The sequence below is a fragment of the Marmota flaviventris genome, chromosome 5, assembly GCF_047511675.1.
Source record: "Marmota flaviventris isolate mMarFla1 chromosome 5, mMarFla1.hap1, whole genome shotgun sequence".
NCBI lineage: Eukaryota > Metazoa > Chordata > Mammalia > Rodentia > Sciuridae > Marmota > Marmota flaviventris.
In genome coordinates, this window is record NC_092502.1 from 4,664,488 (window position 1) to 4,685,732 (window position 21,245).

Below are 21,245 nucleotides of genomic sequence, written 5' to 3' on the forward strand. Positions count from 1 at the left end.
CTAGGACCAAGCACCCCCCTCAGGTGTGTGCCCACAGAGTCAACAACAGGGGTCACCTGCCCTTGAGCATCCATTGTGGCATTACTCACAAGAGCCACAGGCATCAACATCCCAGGCATCCAGGGTCATATGAATGGATGAACAAATATGGCATAGATTCAGACACAAAAAACAAGTTCTGTTATATTCTCTAATAGAGATAAACTTTCAAAATACTACATAGAAAAATAAGCCAAACATAAACAGACAAACAGTGTGTAACTTATTAATATGCAACATTGTCAGATGTGAGTTCCCAGAAGGAAGAAGTGGATTAGGGAACAGCTGGAGTTGGGGTGGAGGCATGGGATCCTCTGCCTAATGCTTAGGTTCCATTTGGTGTGAAGCAGAGCCTGGAAGCAGAGGTGAGGAAGGCACAGCTGTGGAACAGAGCTGTTGCCACTGGGCCACTCACTTCACAATGGTTAAAGCACTAAAGAGTCTGCACCAGAGCAGGCAAAGTTGCTTTCCTCATAACATTGGGCTTGGAGGTAAAAGCCCTGAACTGCACTCCTGGATTAAAGCGTTGCTTCTTTTTTTTTTCTGTTGCCCCTTTTTTTTTTTTTTTTCCTGCACCCTGCTCTCTATACTTGGGGAAGACAGGAATGTGGACATTTCTGGGCTCCTTCAACTACAGATAGGAACTCTGTGGGGACCTGATATCTAACTGGATCTTCAGAACTCTTGTGAGCTGAAAGGCAGCTCCCCCAGGCCCCAGTGAGTCTTACCAATCAATCCATCTTTCTTTTCTTTTCTTAGGTCTACTCAAGACAAAGCACGGTGAGTTGGCTTAGTTTTAACTCACAGAACCTCATCCCCCCATTAGGTCTCTGGAACACATTGTCCAGCATGAGAAGGTGTGGGAAGTGGGAGAGCTCAGAAAGTTCCAAGGAACTCAGGCCATCCGTGTTAGCAGCAGATCAGGGGAAAGCGTGGGTGAGGACGAGCCACCTGCCCTGCTTAACATGCCTGTGTGCACACTTCCAGCAACATCTCCAAGGGGCAGCTGTGCTTTGGTAGTTCCAGAGAACCCAGGCAGAATCACCATACCACTCTGCCTAGCAAGTCTTCTATGAGGACCCCGTAGAGCACAGGCTCTCCAACTTGGGGGTGCCACAGGTTCAGCTATTAAAAGTGCAGAGAGCTGAGCCCTATGCCAACTTCTGGTTCAGCAGGTCCAGGCTGGTCCTAAAAATGAGGACTCTACAAGCTAATGTGTGACGCTGACACTGCAGGGCCAGGGACCACACTGATGGTTTAGGAAGATATTGAGAAGCATTTAAACATCAGAGTTTAAAGTTGATGTATTAAATCTCGATGTAGGAGAATAGTCCAAGGTTGAACACAGGAGGAATGGGTCAAATCCAGCAAGAAGACAAGCAGTTACCAAGTGTGTCCACACCTGGGTCTTACCTACCTGTGGGCCTTACAAGTAGAGAAGAAGATGTAAGAATGAGAAATAGACTGAAATTTACTTCTGAGAGGAAGACAATTTATTCTGCTTTGATTTTAAAATCAAAAGAGCCATTTTGGAAACTCCATTTTCACTCACTTGGTCTATTTGGACCAGGTAAGTGCACCTGCTTCATCCCAAGGATTACGATTAAGATGTTACAAGCTGAAGATGAGGACCTTGGGTCCTGCTGCTGTTGCAAAGACGTCCCTGGCAGAGCAGGCTGGCCCTGGGGGAGGCACTAGGCTTACAGGGTAAAGCAGTTCTGAGGGAATTAGAGAGGGGCAGCACTGCCCTGTGTCCTAGTCCAGGGCTCTGGAGGGCAGATGCTGAGCTTGATCAGAAAAGCAGGTCTCCAGGTCTCCAGAGCAGGCAGAGATTCCCGACAGAGTTGAGGTGCAAGTGTGATCTCTGCAGGCCACTTCTCAGGTGAAGAGCCCCTCCAGGTGAGTAAACATGGGTAAGAATCATCGATACCTACCTGAGCTTAGAAACACAATATTGGAGGTAAATCTCCTTTGGGTCTTGACCCTCTACCTCCAACTAGTTAATAATATCAGAGAAATTATTCTTCAAACAGTTTAAAATTATTTAAATAGAAAATGCCTAATGCCTGTGGCAGTGTTTCCCCCAAGGAGCCCCATAACCTAGAGAACTCTCCTGTACCATAACCCATAACTCTCTCCTGTACCACGGTGGGCACCCAGAGAAGGGGTGAGGGAGAGGGTGCTCAGGCAAACCCATGTGACCCATCCCAATCTGACATGGATGGAATCACAAGCCGAGATCATCCATCCCTGTCAACTGTGACTCTGAGCACAGCCACATCTCTGAGCTCATACACATGGAAAACGTAAATCCCAACTTACACAAGTCATAGACTTTGGTGGCCTGCGGAATAATGAACTGTCAGGATTTTAGACAAGTACCTTTTAACTTGGGCACATATTTGTTTTTAAGATAGGCTCAAGGGACACATGGTGAGTCATTCATAAATTCCTCTCTGCTAAAGTATTTGGCTACAATTTAAAGGCCAGGTGATTTTGAAGGACAGATTTGAGGAAGGAAATATCAATAAATATCAATGGCGAGTTTGAGATTCTTAGTGTCCCTAATGAGCTTGATCAAGCATCCCTTTGCTTTGTTGGATTATTATCTCTGTTATTCCTTCCAGGTTGTAAATATGACTTTGATTCTGAGGAATAAAGAAACTGGTTGTAGAAACTGGGCAGAATGCTAAAGGAAAGGTTGCAGTAAACCCATAAAATCCTAGAAAAGGAGCCAATCTGAAAACAGCCCCATCCACCATCGAGAGCTCTACCAATGCCCACTGTTACCACTTCTTATTTCTTGCTCATTATTTTGCTGGTTTTGTTTGCTTACTCCTTTCCCTGGGTTTGAGAAGAAGGAAGGCTCCCTAATTGTATGTGAAGTGCCTTCTTTGCATTTGCCTCTCTGTGCCTGGAGGATCCTCTCTAACCCTCTGGGATTTAGAATCCTTCCCCATGCCCACACACCAATAACCAAAGAATCATTGCTCTTTATCATCACCAAGTCACACCCTATGAAGTGCTCAAGGACAAAAACATCTTTGCAATGCCCAGGATTTCTTCCAGTTGTGGCCCTGGAGACGGACTGGCTGGTCTGGGGCATCCTGACTCTTTCCACTCTTTCCATACCTACTCCTGCCCAGGGCCTGGAACCCTGTCCCTGTCCCTTAGTGCTCAGGTCTCACAGAAGAACCAGATGAGTTCTTTGAGGAATATCTTACAGGGAGCCCCACAGAAAAGAGCAGAAACCTGAGGCAAGGGTGGACACAGGCCACAGGGCAATGGCCCTCCACAGTGCTTTGCAAGTCTCAGAAAACCACCTGGGGATGATGAGGAAACACCGTCTCAGCATCTCTTCTGCCTTGTCCTCATTCTTATCTCATATCTGGCTAATCTTTTACAAAGTCATGGCTTGAAAGAATCGAGTCAAGATTGCTTCTCTAGCAAGTCTCCCAGACTTTGATAGCTGTGGACTTATCTTTGTTTATTACTTATCTCATTTCATACAGAACAGCTAATTAAGCAGAAAGGTGAGTACAATTTCTTTACGTTTTGGAGGCAAACATACTGTGGAAAAATGTTTGATATATTAAAGTTATGTTACAATTAATTTAGACATAATAATCATCAATTATTTTAAAGTGTATTTATGTCATTTATCTGCTGAAATTATCATTGATAATATTATGAATTGCAGTCACACAGACATTTTAATTTTAAGATTATCACACTGAAGCATATTCACTGTGAATATCTCAGCTTATTAAATGATTTTATTTTTTTAAGGCCACATAAAGCATAACCCTAATCCTAACCATAACCCTAAACCTGGATGCATATTCTTGGTTGGCCTTTTCTATGATTGTTTCTAGGTGAATACATCAACAACAAAATTCTGATTAATTTTCACCTTGATTTTTCTTGTGATTCAGTTTTCAATTTCTCCCTTAATATTATTTTGCTTTATTATGTTGGAAAATACTAACCAAATGTATCACAGAATCAACTCTGAACTTTTTTAAAGGCTTTTTCCTGATCTTATGTAATAAAATTAAAAAAAAGAAAATATCTGAAACTATTGACCCATTTATCCATATTTTAATGATTTTTCTCACAATATATTTTAATTTAATTTTTTAATCTCTTTCAACCTTGTTATTTTTAGCTTTGTTGAGGTATCAGGACAAATAAAGCTTGCATATATTCCAGCTGTACAAGGTGGTGTATACCTATAGAGCTGTAGCTCTCCCTGCTATATAAACATGTCATGGCTAATGTTCTTCTCTGTCTCTCCACATGGTTTTGAGTTAAAGTCCATATTAGTCTAGGTGACTCAGTTCTTTCTTGGTTTCACTGGCATGAGACAGTTTCCATCACTTCACTTTGGGTGTATCTGTCCTTATGGGTGAAGTGACTTTCCTGTGGTTTGTGTACAGCTGCAACTTGTTTCCAATGCCTCCAGCCACTCTGTCTTCTAATGAGAGGATTCAACCACCTTGCACTCAGGCAGTCAATGGCAACAGGGCTTGCTGCTGCCATGGGCCTGTTTTCTTACTGGTTTCTCCCTTTTCTCCTCCTAGCATCTGTGATTAAATGATTTTCTCCCACAGTATCCTAACTCCTCACTGTTGGATTTTTGTGCATCTCTTAAGAGATTTGCTTTGTGGTCCCTGTGAGGCTTACAGAAAACATAGTTTTAACAAACTATTTTAAGCAAACAGGAACTTAACTGACCACAAAGAAATGAACTGGGCAGAATGAAACTCAACATCTTAACTCCATTAACCAACACACCTCTTGAAAGTATATGTCACAATTTTTATCTTTTTATATTATGTGTCCCTTGACCATTTGCTGTGGCTATGCCCTTGCTTTTAATCTGTGTTTTGGCTTTGTGTTAAGACTATAGATGGATTCCACACGTGGTTACCATGTCTTTACACTGTCAACACAGACCTCCGGGTCCCTGGTCGCACCCCACTTGGCTGACACATGTAGCTGCAGCCCTTCTCCATCAGCCTCTCCATATATCTCAAGTGTTTTGATTTTTCCTGGTGATCTTTCCTTTGGAGTTATCATTTGCTGGGGCCCCTGCAGAGCTATTCCTGTTTGGGAATAGCCACCTCACTGCTTGTGAGGAAAGGTGGGGCCTGGTGCCTCCTACTTCTCCATCTGGCCAATGTCTCTCACTGTCAGCTTTATCCTTTATAATATTTGCCCTCTTGTAGGTCTTTGGACTTGCTTTTTTCCCATCTGGAACTTGTGTGTCCTCGGTCACCTCCAGGTTAGCTCTGCCTTCCCTCTAGGAGAGTGGCAACTCTTTGTTCCCCCTGGGGTGGGACGGAGCCCTCCCCGGGCTCCCATTCTCTTGCTTGTCCTGTCACCTTGCATGTTGGTCTGTACAGGTGACAAGGTGGGGCTACCTCTCCTTCACTGCTAGACCTGGTAGCCTGCTGAGTTTCTGGCCCTTGGCTGATATATAACTAACTGTTGAGTGGAAGAATGAATCTTTGTTTTTGAGGCAGATATTGATTAGTATTTTTTTTTAATCTATAGACATATTTAAGGAGAAATGACATATAATCAATCATTTAATGTTTCTCAAAATCATTTTGTGTCTGGCTGATGAATTTCATGGAATGATTTTTAAAATTCATTTTTAAAGTGATTATTGATTTATATATTTTTTATTCATTCTTTTTAGTTATACATGACAGTAGAGTGTATTTTGACATATTACACATACATGGAGAATAACTTCCCATTCTTGTGGTTGTATATGATGTGGAATTTCACTGGTCATGTATTCATATATGAACATAGGAAAGTGATGACTGTCTAATTCATTCTACTGCCTTTCCAGTCCTCTCTCCCCTCCCTCCCACCCACTAATCATGGCCCTCCTCCCACCCCTGCCTACTGTGAGTCAGCATCTGCATATCAGAGCGAACACTAGGCCTTTGGTTTGGGGGTATTGGCTTTTTTCAATTAGCATGATAGCCTCCAGTTCCATCCATCAAATCAGATAGGATAAGAGAAATATGAAATCCATTCTGTTTATTAATCTCAGGTTTGAATATTCTGTAACACCTAATTTTTCATATAATCTGTTATTCCTGGCAATTAATATTTTATAGTGACTTGGTCATACACTGGTATGAGCAATTTGGTACGTGCATTTGACAGGCTTCCTCTGGGCCACAGAGAGTCCCATCTGAACAGTCAGGTCAGGAGCTGCCTAGGAACACACCTGCCTATAGGGGACCAGCCAGACTGTACAGGACCTAAGAAGGAAGAAGTGGTGGTTCCAAAGGGAGTCTTTAAATTGTCCATCTTGCCATAAAGGGACATATTGGGACTGGCCAGTGGTTGCAAGGGCACAGAGGATTACCTTTAAGAATCTTAACACAGAGCCAGGCAGATGAATGGAAGAGCAGGGAATGGAAGAGCCAGAAGCTTCCCAGAAGCTCAGGAGACTGGAGCAGGAAGATGTCGAGTTCAAAGCCAGCCTCAGCAAAAGCGAGGCACTAACCAAGTCAGTGAGACCACATCTCTAAATAAAATACAAACTAGGGCTGAAGATGTGTCTCAGTGGTTATGTGCCCCTGATTTCAAGCACCAGTACCCATAAAGAAGAAGAAGAAGTAGGAGGAGGAGGAGGAGGAGGAAGTCATCAATACAGAGATGTCCTCTGCTGAGACAGGGTCCTCCTCTTTCTCTTTTCAAATCTGCACCTGACCTGTCTTCAGTGCTTTTGTGCTGGGTAAACCAGAGGCTTCGAGGAGATGTGAGAAGATGTCCCCTGTGTGCAGAGTGGGAGGCTGCACTTCCTAGACAAATTATGACCCCATATCTCTACCACTAAAAGGTTCTGGAAGCCCTTCTGAAGGACTTAGAGTGAGAGTGATTCCTGCCTAAAGCAAGTGGGTTGTAGATCTTCCTATAGCCAGCAGCAAAGGTGTAAGTGACCGTGTGTTATGTGGCCACATTTGGTCAAATGCTTAACTGCTGTTTTGAGAAAACATGAACTAGGTACTACGAAACAGAGATCATTATTGTGACGCTTCCAAAGAAGCTTCTGAGGATCTGTTTACCCTTGATGTCTGAAATACTCCAAATGTGAGGCAGATGAATGGAAGAGCAGGGAAATTCCAGACACCTTCAACTGTTTATGTAGGAGAATCAGCATAAGGTGGAGACTGAGGTAAGGTCCAGCTTGGAAGACCCCAGGCTTCAGGACGGCTAAAGAGCCAGGACTTTAAAACACTAAGGTGTGCATCTGGAAACACTCTTGCTATTTCTGGAGCTCCCTAAGACATGTTGTTTACGTGGAATGCAAGAGGCATCCTCCTTCTTGATCCACAGAATAAAGCAAGCCCTTCTGGAAACCATCCAGAGCTGGCTCTGCCCTGAGTTATTTTATTTGCTCCTGGTCACTTGACAGGTCTTCTCCTCTTTAATACTTTGGTGATGAATTGAGTACCTCAAAGTTAGTTGAGGATGGAGAGTTTGTAACTAATTGTTGCCTGTTTTCTCAGCAGGAGAACCTCACCCGAAACTTAAAGGCATAAAGGGAAAATTTTTAATATTCTGTTCCATATAAATATATTCACAGGTTAAAAAGTGTTTTTCAGTTTGTGTTATGACTTCTTACTCGGGTAATATGAGTTCCTCTCTGTGTCACACACACTAGAACACCCAGCTTTGGTCTCAGGTTCTCTGTTGTCAAATGGAGACCAAATCCTGGGATGGACTGTCTGTGGTTAAGAACAAGAGGAAATTTGTTAATATTGTTTTTTTGTGCTTTTTCATATATAGAAGAAATAGAACAAGAGAAAGGTAAGTGACATTTATTTTTGACCCATGCAGTAGTTTGACATATACACAATTGATCTTTGTGATTGTTGCAACAAAACCAAAATCCATTAGCAATTCCTTTAATCACCTAAAAATAATGTTTGGGGGCAATTAAACCAATATCGTGGTAATTTCAAAGGTCCGTATTGAGCATTCATAGAAGGTAGACAGTCCTGGCAGGGATGGGGGAAAGGCGTGGTGTGGGGCTTCAGCCTTTCCACCTCCCTCGCGCCCCCCAGTGATGACGAGTGACTCCTCCCACAGCAGGAGGAGTGAGCCCATGGGTCCTGCTGAGGAGGGGCCAGCCAGGCCAAGTTGCTGAAGAGCAGGGACTGGGAGTGAGAGGCGGTGGTGAGGAAGGAGAGCGCTGGCTGCACTGCTGTCCAGAGTGAGCCAGCGGGTGGCCTGGTCAGAGGAGAGGGACATCAGCCCTGGGACTCTCTTTCCCAAGCCCAGGCAGAGCCAAGCCCAGGCGGCCAGCACGCAGATCTCGTTCCAGGAGAGAATGTTACCTGAACGCTGGCCAAGAATTGAGAGGCCGAACGGATCTGCGCTCAGGTGGTGCTGCGCATGTCACATTTTCTTGAGGGCAGAGAATGCATTATACGGTTAGGTGGGAGGTTTTCTGGAAGAAAACTAAGAAGGAATCCACTCAGAGATGCTCCAATAAGCAAACAGCCTAAAAGTCAGCCGATTATTTGGTATTCAGTATTTGGTATTAAAATTCACAAATCAGATTTATTCCTGAGCCATTATACAAATCTAACAGTGCCTAATCTATTGAATAAAAACTGTTTCATTGAAGGAAATAAAATCTGTGTGATTTATGTGGTTCCTTTTAATTTATTCATCCATTCATTAATGTTGGTTCACCTAGGAGATAAATAAGTGGTGTTTAGACTTTAATGTGTATTAATGGGATCTGAAATCAGACTGACCTGTTTAAAATTATTTCAGTTCTTAAGATTTCCAAGATCTTGCAGTTTTTTAATCTCACTCAGCCGCATTTTTCATTTGCAATTTACCTATGATAATGCTATTGAGGTGATATCATTCACACTCAAGATTAAAATTTTGCATATTTAAATACCTGAACACATATTACAGATAATGTTATTCTTACTACTACCAGAATCATAGCTATTAATTTCCAGAAAAAGCATGATTCTATCTGCTTTACCAAATTCTGAGATCCCATGAAATCAAAATGAATCTATGGCATCTATTTAATCCTCACTCAATTATTTCTGTGAAATAATAAATTAGCTTAAAAATTAGTTTAAATAATCATGTAGGCAACAATGTATCCTGGGCCTGAATATTCTCCTCTCACATGCTCACTGCTCTTTCACTGACAGAGCTGGTCTACGGCCCAATATATTCATAAAGTATTTCACTACATTGAGCCTCCCATGACCAGGAATTGTTGACCTGTGCATGGTGATAATGAGTTAAGGGTCATCAGTTAGGTGAATTTGCATTTTCACCCATGTCAGCTAATTTGTTTTCCACTTGTTTGTTTTTCAGCTGCACTCCTGGAGAAATGTGGTAAGTTTTAGTTAGCCATTGCATACTGAAACCCACCATTCTGTTTTAGGAAGATAAATCTCTTGATGTGCTCATGAATATGATGATTTCACCATTATCCAGGAAATGGTTGCGGAAAGGCTGAATTCATGAACCTGGGAGAAGTAGGAATCTAGTCCTTAAATTATGTTGGGTTCTAGAGAGAGAGAGTTTCTTCTTTGTCCACTCCAGTGTCCATTGCCCCAAGTCTCTATAACACTGTTTTGCTCTCCCAAGTCCACACTCCATCCAAATGCAGCCTACCACTGCACACACACACAGCCAAGTGCCCTGCCATTGCTCATCCTAGAGCCACAGAATGGTCATTGTCTCTGGAGGGACTGGGCCTGCTCCACTGCACACAGTGCCACTGCCAAGACTCACAGCCCCACTAGAGGAGACAAGCCATAGGGTCCCAAATGGAAGGGGCTCTGCCTGTTCCTAGGGACTCCGTGCCTCAAAACTTACCAAAAATATCCTGCTTCAGCGTGAGACGGCTGTGTGGGTGCCATGCCCAGGGGTGAGGAGCCTGCTCCTGGGCTTGTGCCATGGCCTGTCGACTCTCCCAAAGGGGGGCTCTTCATGCTGCCAACACATAGAGATTTGTGTGAAAGCAAAGAAGCAAGAACAGCATGGTGGGACTGTTTCAAAGCATCCCACGCTGCTGCCTCCCCTTAGGCACCAGACGAAATGCCACCAGGTTTGCCAGGAGGTGTTGTTCACAATGGTATTTGCAAAGTTGTCCCTGCTTCATCTGACTTTGGAGGGAACTCAGAGGCAGATTCTCTGCCTAGCAAAATCTTTTTCCATAAGGTAAGCTACTAAGTACAGCAGTGCTTCAAATGAGCCTGTGCAAAGAAACCCCTCATTGGATTTAGGATGACTTCAGACACATCCTGTTCTTTAAGCCTTTATTTATTTGTTTGTTTATGTTTCCAATAATTGTGACCAACTCATTCATACAGGGTAAATCAAACTTGGTTTTAATTTAAAATAAAATCAATTGCATTTTTTGGTTTGGGTACCAAGGACTGAACCCAGGGATGCCTAACCACTGAGCCACATCCCCAGTCTTTTCTTTATGGTTTATTTTAAGACAGGCTCTCACCAAGTTTCTTGGGGCCTCCCTAAGTTTCTGAGCCTGGCTTTGAACTTGCTATCCTCTTGCCTCTCCCTCCAAAACCACTGGGATAACAGGTGTGCACCACTGTGCCAGGCTCAAATGCATTTTTAAAAGAATGCAAACAAACTGCCCTTGTATAAGGAAAAGAAAAGCATCATGCATGGAAGAAGAAAAGCTCATAACTATAGTTTATGTTACTTAAATTGGTCATATTGTATTAATCTATTTTATGCTCCTATAATAGAATACCAGAGACTGGTATTTCATATGTACCTTGATTTATTTAAAGCACAGATTTACTTCTTACAATGGCCCAAGGTCATGGCACCAGCATCCTGTGAGGGCCAACTTGCTGCATCATTTCATGGTGGAAGGTGGAAAGGCAGAAGATTTCATGTGCAGCATAGAGAGGGGAAGGTGCCTCGCCCACTCCTTTATCAGGAACTCCCAAGAGAACCAGCCCACACCATGATCATGGCACTAACTCCTTCATGAGGACGGTTCTCCCATTACAGAATTGCCTAGTAATAGTTCTGTCTTCCAACACAGCTGCATAGCAGATTATTTCTTCCACATGCACTTCCAGGGACATTCAGACCACAGCTTTCCATGGTGAAAATTTCTGGTCCCCCACATCTATGTCATTCTCCCATGCAAAATACATTTATTCCGTCTCAATATCCTCAAAGTCCTAATTTTTTCTATCACCAAAGGAAAAGTCTAAGGACCAGAGTCTCATCTGAATCAGACACAGGGAAGAAGACTCCAGGTGTGAGTCACATGGGGACAATTCTTCTCCAGCCCAGAGCCTGTGAAATCAGCAAGGTTCATGATTCCAAATATAAGGAAAGACATGAGACAGGTATACTTTTTTCCAGTTATTATATAAGAGGGAAAAAGGAACAAAGGAGTAACAGATACCAAGCCTAAAACTTCACTGATAAAATAATATCTAGCTGGGCACAGTGGTGCACACCTGTAATCCTAGCAGCTCAGGAGGCTGAGAAATGAGGGTTGTGAGTTCAAAGTCAGCCTCAGCAACTTAGCAAGGCATTACGCAACTCAGTGAGACCGTGACTAGAAATAAAATAGAAAATAGGGCTGGTAATGTGGCTCTGTGTTTGATTGCCCCTGACTTCAATTTCTGGTACCAAATAATAATAATAATAATAATAATAATAACAACAACAACATTAAGATTTAAAGCTGGAAGATAACATAATTTCTACTGCAGATTGATGGAGCACATTGATGGGCTTCCTCATGCCATTATCTTCGTGTGTCTATTATTGTGCTTTGATTTTCTCTGTCCTACCTCTACCCTGGCTTCTCCTTCCTTCTATTCCCCCTCCAGAATACTTCCTCTTCTACTTTCAGTTCATCTTTTTACATACAAGGCATTAAGGTCTTTTTTTCTCCACATACTCACCACGATGTTTTGCTCTGTCTCGATCACAGCCATTCTAACTGGGGTGAGATGGTTTCTCATGGTGGTATTGACCTGCAGTTACTCCTTGTGGCTAATGATATTGAATGGTTTTTTATTTTGTTTTTTTGTTTTAAAAAACTTGAAAAGGAACTTTGATCATCTACTCTGGAAAGATGCGGGGACCCATGTCCTTAGCCCTGTCTTCAGGGCTGACAAGGACTTTGAGGATTTACAGAAAGGGGACTGAGGTCCAGTGTGAGGAGCTTACACAGCTGGAGGCTTTGCACAGCTGCCAATGCAGGAGGTCTTGGTCAGGTGTGCCCTGCCCATCCTTATCTCAGGCTGGTCCCACAGGGCCTTGTCCAATAAGGAAGTTGCTGTTGCCTGAGCTGGGAAAGGTGGATGGACTCTACTCTTCACATGAGGTCCATCCATCAGCCCTTTTTCCTGGAATCCAGGGTGACTTTGGAGCAAAGAAGGTTGGTGTAAAATGCAAGCAGAGAGGCCGAGTCTTTAGTCCCCCTTTTAGCCCCCCACAGACATTTACAGGACAAAGTGAAGAATCTTAAGTCCTTGTCACCATCTTTCCTGTCCTCTGCCATTCCTCAGTCCTGAGGGACCTGGAGTGTTGGCCAGTCTGGTCAGCAGGTTCCTTGTCCCAGTGCTAAACTTGTCTTTAAACAATAGCTGGAACATAAAAGCAAAAAGGATCAGAAGTTAAGCCTGAAAGTAGAAGCACCATGATAAATTATAAAGCGGAATATAAGTGAGCCGAAGTCTGAAGTTACCAGTTAAATAAGTCATGCAGGGCTTCTCTCTCCTTTTAGATGGTTCCACAAATATGGGCTACTAAAAATATATAGTTGGGATCATATTTTCTTGTCTTTGTCTAAATACAGGGCCCCTGTCCAAGCTATTTGCTCCACCTTCTCTGTGCAGGAGTCTGGTGGAAGGGCTTTGGTGCCAGGCAACCGTCCGTGAGAACCCCTTCTCCGTGACTTGGGGGCTTTACTTAACTTCTGCTAGAGCTTCCACAATTGCACATAGCATCACATTAAAAGGCTTCTGTCTTCCTCTCAAGTCTCCCTGCATCCCTGTTGTCCCACTTCTCATTCCTCCTCTTGTTATTACATTGTTGAACTTCCCTGCTGAGTGTTTAAGACCAAGTAGGTGACGCCTGTGCTGACCCCTCTCCTTCTACTGCTCAGTAAGCTGAGACTTTTCAGGCCTACTCTTAGAAACTTTTGAGAAGCCTCTTGGCCCCTTCAGTCTCTTCCTCTACTAGTTGTGTCATTTGACAGAATGCGTCAAAGTCTTGCTGACCACATGGAGCTTGCCTTGAACTGTTAGGGACATTTCCCTCCCCAAAGACACTCCTCTGAAAAATGTTTGCAGATGGTTTCCTGGCCTCCAGGGTCCTCTTGGTCCCCCTGACTGATAGGGTAGGTGACTCACTCAAGTGGCGAGGCCCTTAAAGAGGGTCCTGGCTGACCTTGTAAAGCAAGACCAAAAATATTTGTTATTTTTCTTAGCCTTTATAATCTCACAGATGAGAAATATAGATAATCTTTACTTGTGTGTCTGCTTTGATCAAAATAAGAAAAAAATTAAATCCATAATATAAAAGACTAGGCCACTAGTCATTATTTACAAAAATAAATAATATTCAGGCATTAAACTATGCTTGTTACTTTCATGGAAAATATGAAATAAAGTTTAAAATGAATAGAAAAGATGATGAAGTAGCATTATTGGATGGTCTTTTTTGCTGTTATGAATTAAAATATAATATATAAGTAAAAAGATATTTTAACATTTTGTATCTAACTATTGAAAATGTAATAGAATTGATTCTCTCTCTCTCTCTCTCTCTCTCTCTCTCTCTCTCTCTCTCTCTCTCTCTCTTCCCTCCCTCTCCCTCTCCCTCTCTCCCTTTTTCTCTCTAATAATATGAATACATACTAAATAAAAATAATTGCCATGAAGAGCAATGAACCAGTGCATGGCAGTTTCTGACACTAGATCTAAGGAGCAGATTCAGTGACCTCCAGGGCGGACAAGCTCTGGCTCTCTGTGTGCCTCGCATGTGTTCTGGGCAGCCAGCCCATGCAGTCCTGAGCCCAGAGATGCCCTGTGTGGTCTGAGGCAGCCAGTTCCTTCTATCCCTGAGCCCAGAGATATGTTCCACATATCCAGTAATGCCACACAAGTCATATAAAATTAAAGCTAAGGATCAAATGTCTCAGAATTTTGTAAATTAATATCTTTCTACCTGTTTTATTTGTTTTAGATAAAATTAACAAAGAGCTTGGTAAGTCCTGTGTCTCTATCATAAGGTAAATTATAAATGTGTCCTGTGACCACTTAGAACACTTACCTCTTCCTATTTACTGTTGCAGAAGAAAGAAAATTCCTTGGAGAACAGGGTAAGTGAAGCCAGGATTCCCAATTGATGTGCCATGTGCCATTACCTACAACAGCTCTGTCCTTCCCTGTCACCCAGTTAACCCTGAACATCTTCATCAATTGCAGGTCTGAATAAAATCCGAAAATTTGCAGGTAAGTGCAAAGTGATTACTCTGTGGGGAAGACTGACTTTGTGCTTGCAATGTCATCTGCAGTTCCATCAGTCCCCCTGTGAAAAAAGAGAAGTGTTTTCCCTCCCCATCTCTAGCACACATTTGAACTGTCAACATAATCTGATTCTGGGCTTACGTTCTTTCCAATAAGCACCAATTTGCTGACTAGGAAAGGTTTCATTTTAGAAAAGACCACAGTGCAGTAGCTGTGCAAACAGGGGTAACATGGTGTCACCTGATCTGAAATAACTTTCTAGGTAAGTGAGAAATCAGTCCTCTCTCTGTCCTGACCTCAGCAATTCCACAGCCACAGGACTGTCTAGATCAAGCAGACTGGTGAGACGGGCTGGTTTCCTTTTCTCTCTTCTCCTAAAGTCTCAGAGCTCTCATGCCTCTCAGGTTCCCCTGATCAACCTGCACAAACACCACCATTTCTCCTTGTAGAAAAGAGAAGGTGGAGAGGGCTGCCTCTGTGGATCCAGTCCCTGCCACCCCCACCGTGGGTACCCTCTCATCTGTTCGACTGTCAACCCTCCACAAGGAGCTGCCTCTGAACATGCCTTCTCAACTCTCTCCCTTGCCCTCCACTTTGTCCAGAGGCCCCGTTCCTGAAGACAGGCTCTGGTGGGGCCTCCCTCCCTCGGAGTGCTGCCTTTCTGGCTGGGTCCTCTGCCTGCTCACATGCTGCTGTCCACCGCCCACCTCCCGCTGCTTGGGCCCTCAGGCATGCTCTGTCTCTCTGCTCTGCATGTAAGGGCCTCCACAGCCACCTCTATCCCTTTGAATCCACCCAGGTGGGTGGGGTAGACCTTGCTTAAATATTGAAGAAATATCCTGAGATCTGTACTGTCATTACCTATGTCAAGGCCCTAACCATGGACGTCCCAACCTATAACCAGGTCCTTTGGAACCTGTGATGAAACACCTCACGTCTGTTGTAGAGATGAAATAGTTCAGGGATAGTTCACACTGAGTCAGAACCGTTTTGTGTTTGGTTGTGGAATGGCCTCATGGGAAATAGCATACGGATCCTGTCCTTACTTATGGAAAGAACCTCAAGTGTGACCTGTTTTTGCCTTGTCTTACAATCTGGATGGTTCTAGTGGAAATCCTACCATTAATTCTCCTTCCTTCTGCAGAAGACATAATACTGGATAAAGACACTGCTCACCCTTACCTTGCCGTGTCACCTGATGGAAAGTGTGTGAAATCCGTGACCAAAAAGCAGGACGTGCCGGACAAACCTGAGCGATTTGATACAATGCCAGCGGTGCTGGGTCGGAACCGTTTCTCCAGTGGCAGCCACTACTGGGAGGTGGAAGTAGCAGGGAACAGCAAGTGGACCGTCGGGATCTGTGTGGAGTCAGTGAACCGCAAAGGACAGTACATCTCTGCTAAGACCCAGAGCGGGTTCTGGACCCTGTGCCTGAAAGATGGCACGTACAAGGCCCTCTCCGTCTCCCACCACGTTCTCCAGGTCACAGGGCCCCTCCTGAGGGTGGGCATTTTTCTGCAGTATAAGGAAGGGTTGATCTCGTTCTACAATGTGACTGAATGTACCATTCTCCACACTTTCAAAAGTGAGTTCACTGAGCCCCTGAGGCTGTACTTCTACCCCGAGCCTGCTGGTGAGAAAAGTACAAATGGCCTTACCATTGTCAAGGTGCCAGCCGCAGACCCTGCTGTCCCTCTCTAGAGCGTAGTGGTTATGTCCTCATGGGTCATAATGACAGTCTGGGTTGCCATTCCCAGAGCAGAGAGCTGCAAGCCACAAGAAGCCAGGCTCCCTGCAGACATTTGGGAAGACTCAGGATGCCTTCAGCTGCTCCGGCTGCTGTCCCTCTCCCCCTCAATGAATGTGCTTCCTTCCATCCCCTTCCCTGCAGAAAGACAAAGCTCTGCCATCCTTCTTAGACTCTGAAAGTGCTTCAAGACTGTCCTTGGTAGGTCACTGTCACATTGCCTTATGTGCTTTACCAGCTGACGGACTGTTTCTGTATGAGCAGGAAGTGGTGAGGTTTCCCAGGCAAGAGACCAACTGTCGTTCACTGTAACAATCGTCACTTTTCTTGAGCAAATACAGCACTGAACGCCACAGAATGGAGTAGAATTGAATTGCCCAGAAGGACACATGCTCTCCAGGCATTTCTGTGCAGCTCTGTGTGTAATCCCAGGGCCTTTAGGTCGCATGATCATGCACTCAGATGCAGGCCATGATGTCTGCCTCCAGCCGAAACCCTTCAGCATCTGCTGTGTTTGTTGCCTGTCAGAAAAGACACAAAGCCTTGCTCACAGAAGAACTCACAGAAAATGAGTTTAGAACAACTCAAACTTGCACACTTTGTTGACTGAAGAATCCATTTGAAGAAACATTTGGTTATTTCTCATAATGTTAAATGTGTTAAATTATTACTATAATCAGTAATTTCACTGCTGGGTGTTATTCTAGAGCAATGGACACTATGAACCAAAGATCTTCAAGAATGTTCTTAGCAGCTATATTACAAACAACTGAAAACTAGAAATTAATGTCCTACATGAGAATCTGTAAGTAAACTTAAATCCATTCATAGCCCAAAATAGTGTTTGGAACTGAAAAAACAATGAGAGACTACAATGTGCAATATGTAGATGATTCCCAGATATATTTTGCTAATCAAAAAAAGGCAGACAGAAAAAAAAGTGCACATCTCCATCTGTACAAAATTCTTCAGCAGGTAAAATAAATATCTTGTAAAAAAATAAGTAGATGGTTTTGGAGGTGACTGAGTGGGAAGGGGCAGAACTTGAGTTTCTTCGTTTCACTGTGTTTTCACTGTTTTCAGTGTGGTCAGAAGTGATCCTTGCTCCTGTTATTGGTACCCTTGCATAGATCTTCCTCAGTGAGTAACAGCCATGCTCCCAGAATCCAGTGCAGTCAGTGTTAAGTAGCATCCCAAGTCACATCCTGCAGTGGACAGCAGGTGTCCTCTTGGCCTGCTGGATAACTCACTGTGAAACATGATAGCGCCAGGCCGTGAGGGCATTCAAGCAGTTCTGTGGAGAGGCCCGTGGAGGGAATTTTAGGCCTCCTGCTCATATCCATGTGGATGAACCAATTTGAAGTGGACAGTCTGGCCCCTGTAAAACCAGCAGCAACTAGAACTTCACAAGAGATTAAGAGCCACAGCTACTCAACCATCCTCAAATTCCTGAAATACAGAAATGACAAAAATCTTGTATGAGAAACTATCTCTGTTAATGGACTAAACTTTAGGATGATTTATAATTCTGCAATCTATACAACTATTAATTGAAGAAAAATGAATTTTAAATTATAATAAAGAATCCTTTTAGCAGGTTTGCTTTGCAGTGTCATGGCTTAGCCCATTTACACACACACATACACACACATATATACATATATATTTAAGGCTTACTTTAATGCCTTTACTTTAAATAAAAATGAATAAATAAGAATGAAGCAAAATGGCAACTGAAACTCCAAGCCGAACAGATATCCATTATTTTGGTCAGTTTTTCATCACTGTAAGCAAAAGACCTGAGAACAATGTAAAGGAGAAAAAGTTTATGTGGCTCTCATGGGTTTCAGAGGTTCGGTCCATGTTCAGAGGACTCCGTAGGTCTGGGCCTGTGGAGAGGTAAGCGTCATGGCAGATGGGCACAGCAGAGGAAATCAGCTCAGGACATGACAGCCTGGAAGCAGGCGCACATGCGCGTGTGCACACTCACACACACACACACACACACACACACACATACAGCGCTTCCCACCAGGGCTGAAGTATAGATCCACTGCTTAGGTGAGGCTCTCTAACCTAATCATTCCAACTTTGAACGTACTTGCATTGTATCACACATGAGTTTTGGGAGAACACCACATATTCAACCCATAACATTCATGCACCAAACTATCTTCAAAAGAGCTAAAAAGAAAACAAGTGAGAGAAGGTGGTGCTCTTTTTTAGTATAACAGAAATACTTCTTTTTTTTTTTTTTTTTTTTTTTGAGTACCAATAAGTCTTTATTCATTGATTTTCCCAGGGAGAGGAGAAGGAAGGGAAGAGTCAGAATGTGTGTTATAAAATGATTAGAAAATAGGAAAGGAAGAAAGTATCTGGGTACAGCAAAATCAAATCATAATATAAAAACACCCCAATGGTGGGGGTCACCAAAGCCCAAGGGGGCTTAGTCTCCTGTATTTCAGGAATGAGGGGAAGAGATCAGGGAAAGAACAGATAGGTACATACTTTCCCACCCTCCCTCCCTCCCTCCCCATAAAATTCAAGATTTCACACAAAGCTTTGGTTTCTAGCAGTAAACATGGAGTTACATTCGTCCGTCTCCTATTAAACAATCTTGTGGCCACTTTGACATAAGTTTCTTGCACCTGAATAAAAGTTCCTGAGTGACTTGAACATACATTCATATTTTCTTTCCTGGTCTCCTGACCCAACTTTGTACATGGAAAGCCCCCAATTGCTTCTCTCTACTTTAGAATTACAGATTAAGTAGGTTTGATCCATGCAAACAGTAGTGTGGTATTTGGCATGAATTGCATCAAGAGCTGGTCTTGACTCCAGAGGTTAGGAACAAGGGGCAGGGAATCCCAGCTTCTTTAGGAATTCTGCATAAGTCATTTAAGAGTTGTAGAGACACTCAAAGGATTAAATGTGTATGTAGGTTTTCTTTTGAGGAAGAAGGTAGGATAAGAGTCAGGCTTTTAGGACAGAAGATCTGACCCAAAATAGCAAACAGGGAAAGAGGAACATAAAAGATGGTTTAAGACCCTCATTTCAAGAAGAGGGCCCCCCAAACTTATGTTTCAGATCCTTTTGCCTGGTGCAGAACCTTCTGTCAAAGATGCTTTGGCTATTTTTCTCTCAATACAAAAAGAAGTTTGTAAACAATAAAACCCCAAAAGAACATGGAGAAAGACCAACACATTATATTTACACAAACTAGGCCACCTAGCAATCACCAACTCAGAGACTCAGTAAAGTCCTACAAAGCCCAGACAAATATAATAACTAGAGGGGGGCAGCATCTGGGGGAGACAAGAAACCAGGATCAGACACATACCACCCAATGCGTTCTATTGCATTTATCCCATTTCAACACAGTGAGGTAGGTTTGCGGTGATCTCACAGCATGTAAACGAAACCCCCTTTCTTTCCTCTTTTAGCTACCTTGACACTACTCATAATTATTGCAGCAGGGCAGGACACTGGCTCTGGGCGCCACATAGAGTCCTTGCTATGGGTCTCCCTGGAAGCCAAGAGTTTTGGAAGGTTAAGGATTTTAGCCCTTTGTTCATATAGCCTTCCTAGGGTGGGATAAGGGTACTGGTCTTTGAACTCATCCTTACTCTCCTTTTTTAAAAAAATTTTAAAACAAAAACACATATACACCCTGTTGTACATGGTAGGCCTAGGCTAATCTGGTGAAGGATGGGTCTATAAAGCAAGTTCCATGCCTTAGCATTAGACAACCATCACTTAACTTTGGCTTCCTCTCTGGACCTGTTAACCTGGCCCCCACCTCTCAAACTTCCCTGCACCACTTTTTTTTTGTTTAGACTAATTTCCAGTCTTCCAGTACAAGGAGATCAAGTCATGGGGCAACTCAATTAAAACCTAGTCTCCTATGAAACATTTAAGGTGGAGGGGGTTTCAAGAGGACAGTATAGCAGAAAAGCAAGCTCTAATTGGCAGAAATGAGGTAGTTCAATAGGCTGTGCACTCCAAATGGTTGCTCTCCATGGTGATAAAAACAACAACAAAAATTATTCCTGCTGTGCAGACCTGGAGCTGCTGCCGCCTTATCCCTGAGATTGCTCATGTACCTGAGAACACAGTGCAGGAATGAGGGCCTTAGATTAAAATATACAAAAATACAAAACCAGAATATTTATATTAAGGGGGAAAAAAAAGTTAAAATGCACAAGATACGTCATTCGCACACAGATAGTGCAGTTGGCATCCTGGAGAAAGCGGGACCCAAGGTGCAGTTATCCAAGGGAGCAAATAAATAAAATCACATTGGCCCAGAAAGAGTGGGAGTGAGCTAGGAGCAGTGGGTCTGCAGCTGTTTCCCCAACCACCCCTTTTGCCTATCCTCACAACCCATGACTTGGGACAGTTTCCAGCACTATATCCCAAGATTGGATTATGAGGAAGGTAACAAGATGTGAAAATCCTGCTTTGCTCCTGAGATTCTCCCACAGAATGTGGTAGTTTGTGGGTTGGGTCCATTCATCTGATCTTTTGTGTTAACTGTTTCATGCCCTGGCAAGGGAAATATTATTACATTTCCTTCTTTGAAAGGAAAACAACCTCCCTATCATCCAGGCCACTTTCAAAAGCTAGAGGTTTTGGGGTGAAGAATCAGATAAAGCACACAGGTTTTAAGGTGGCTTTGCCCCAAAGCCCTTACTTGCATTTCGATAGAGCATGGCTGGAGTTCCTTTGCCTCGCCCCTTCCCCCCACTGAAAGGGAAGATGGGATGATGCAGGGGAACCCCGGCCTGAGAAACTTGGCACTGCCAGCTACCCCCAACCCACCCTTATCCCCACTTTCTCCACTCTGCCGATTGATGCCTGCTCCTTGAACTCCTGATAGCAAAAGAATAGCCCCCACCCGCTATGGC

The 21,245-nt window shown here is 43.4% G+C and overlaps 1 protein-coding gene across 1 annotated transcript in view; it reads left to right on the top strand.

Moving 5' to 3' along the window:
- The window catches only part of LOC139705839 (butyrophilin subfamily 1 member A1-like), a 32,774-nt gene extending 16,482 nt beyond the window's left edge, over positions 1–16,292 (top strand). Inside the window, exons 8-11 of the mRNA XM_071612741.1 lie at positions 7,861–7,881; positions 9,427–9,447; positions 14,550–14,576; positions 15,736–16,292. Of these exons, the coding sequence (XP_071468842.1) occupies positions 7,861–7,881; positions 9,427–9,447; positions 14,550–14,576; positions 15,736–16,292 (626 nt within the window). The remainder of the gene's footprint in view (positions 1–7,860; positions 7,882–9,426; positions 9,448–14,549; positions 14,577–15,735) is intronic.
- The last annotated feature ends 4,953 nt before the right edge of the window (positions 16,293–21,245 follow it).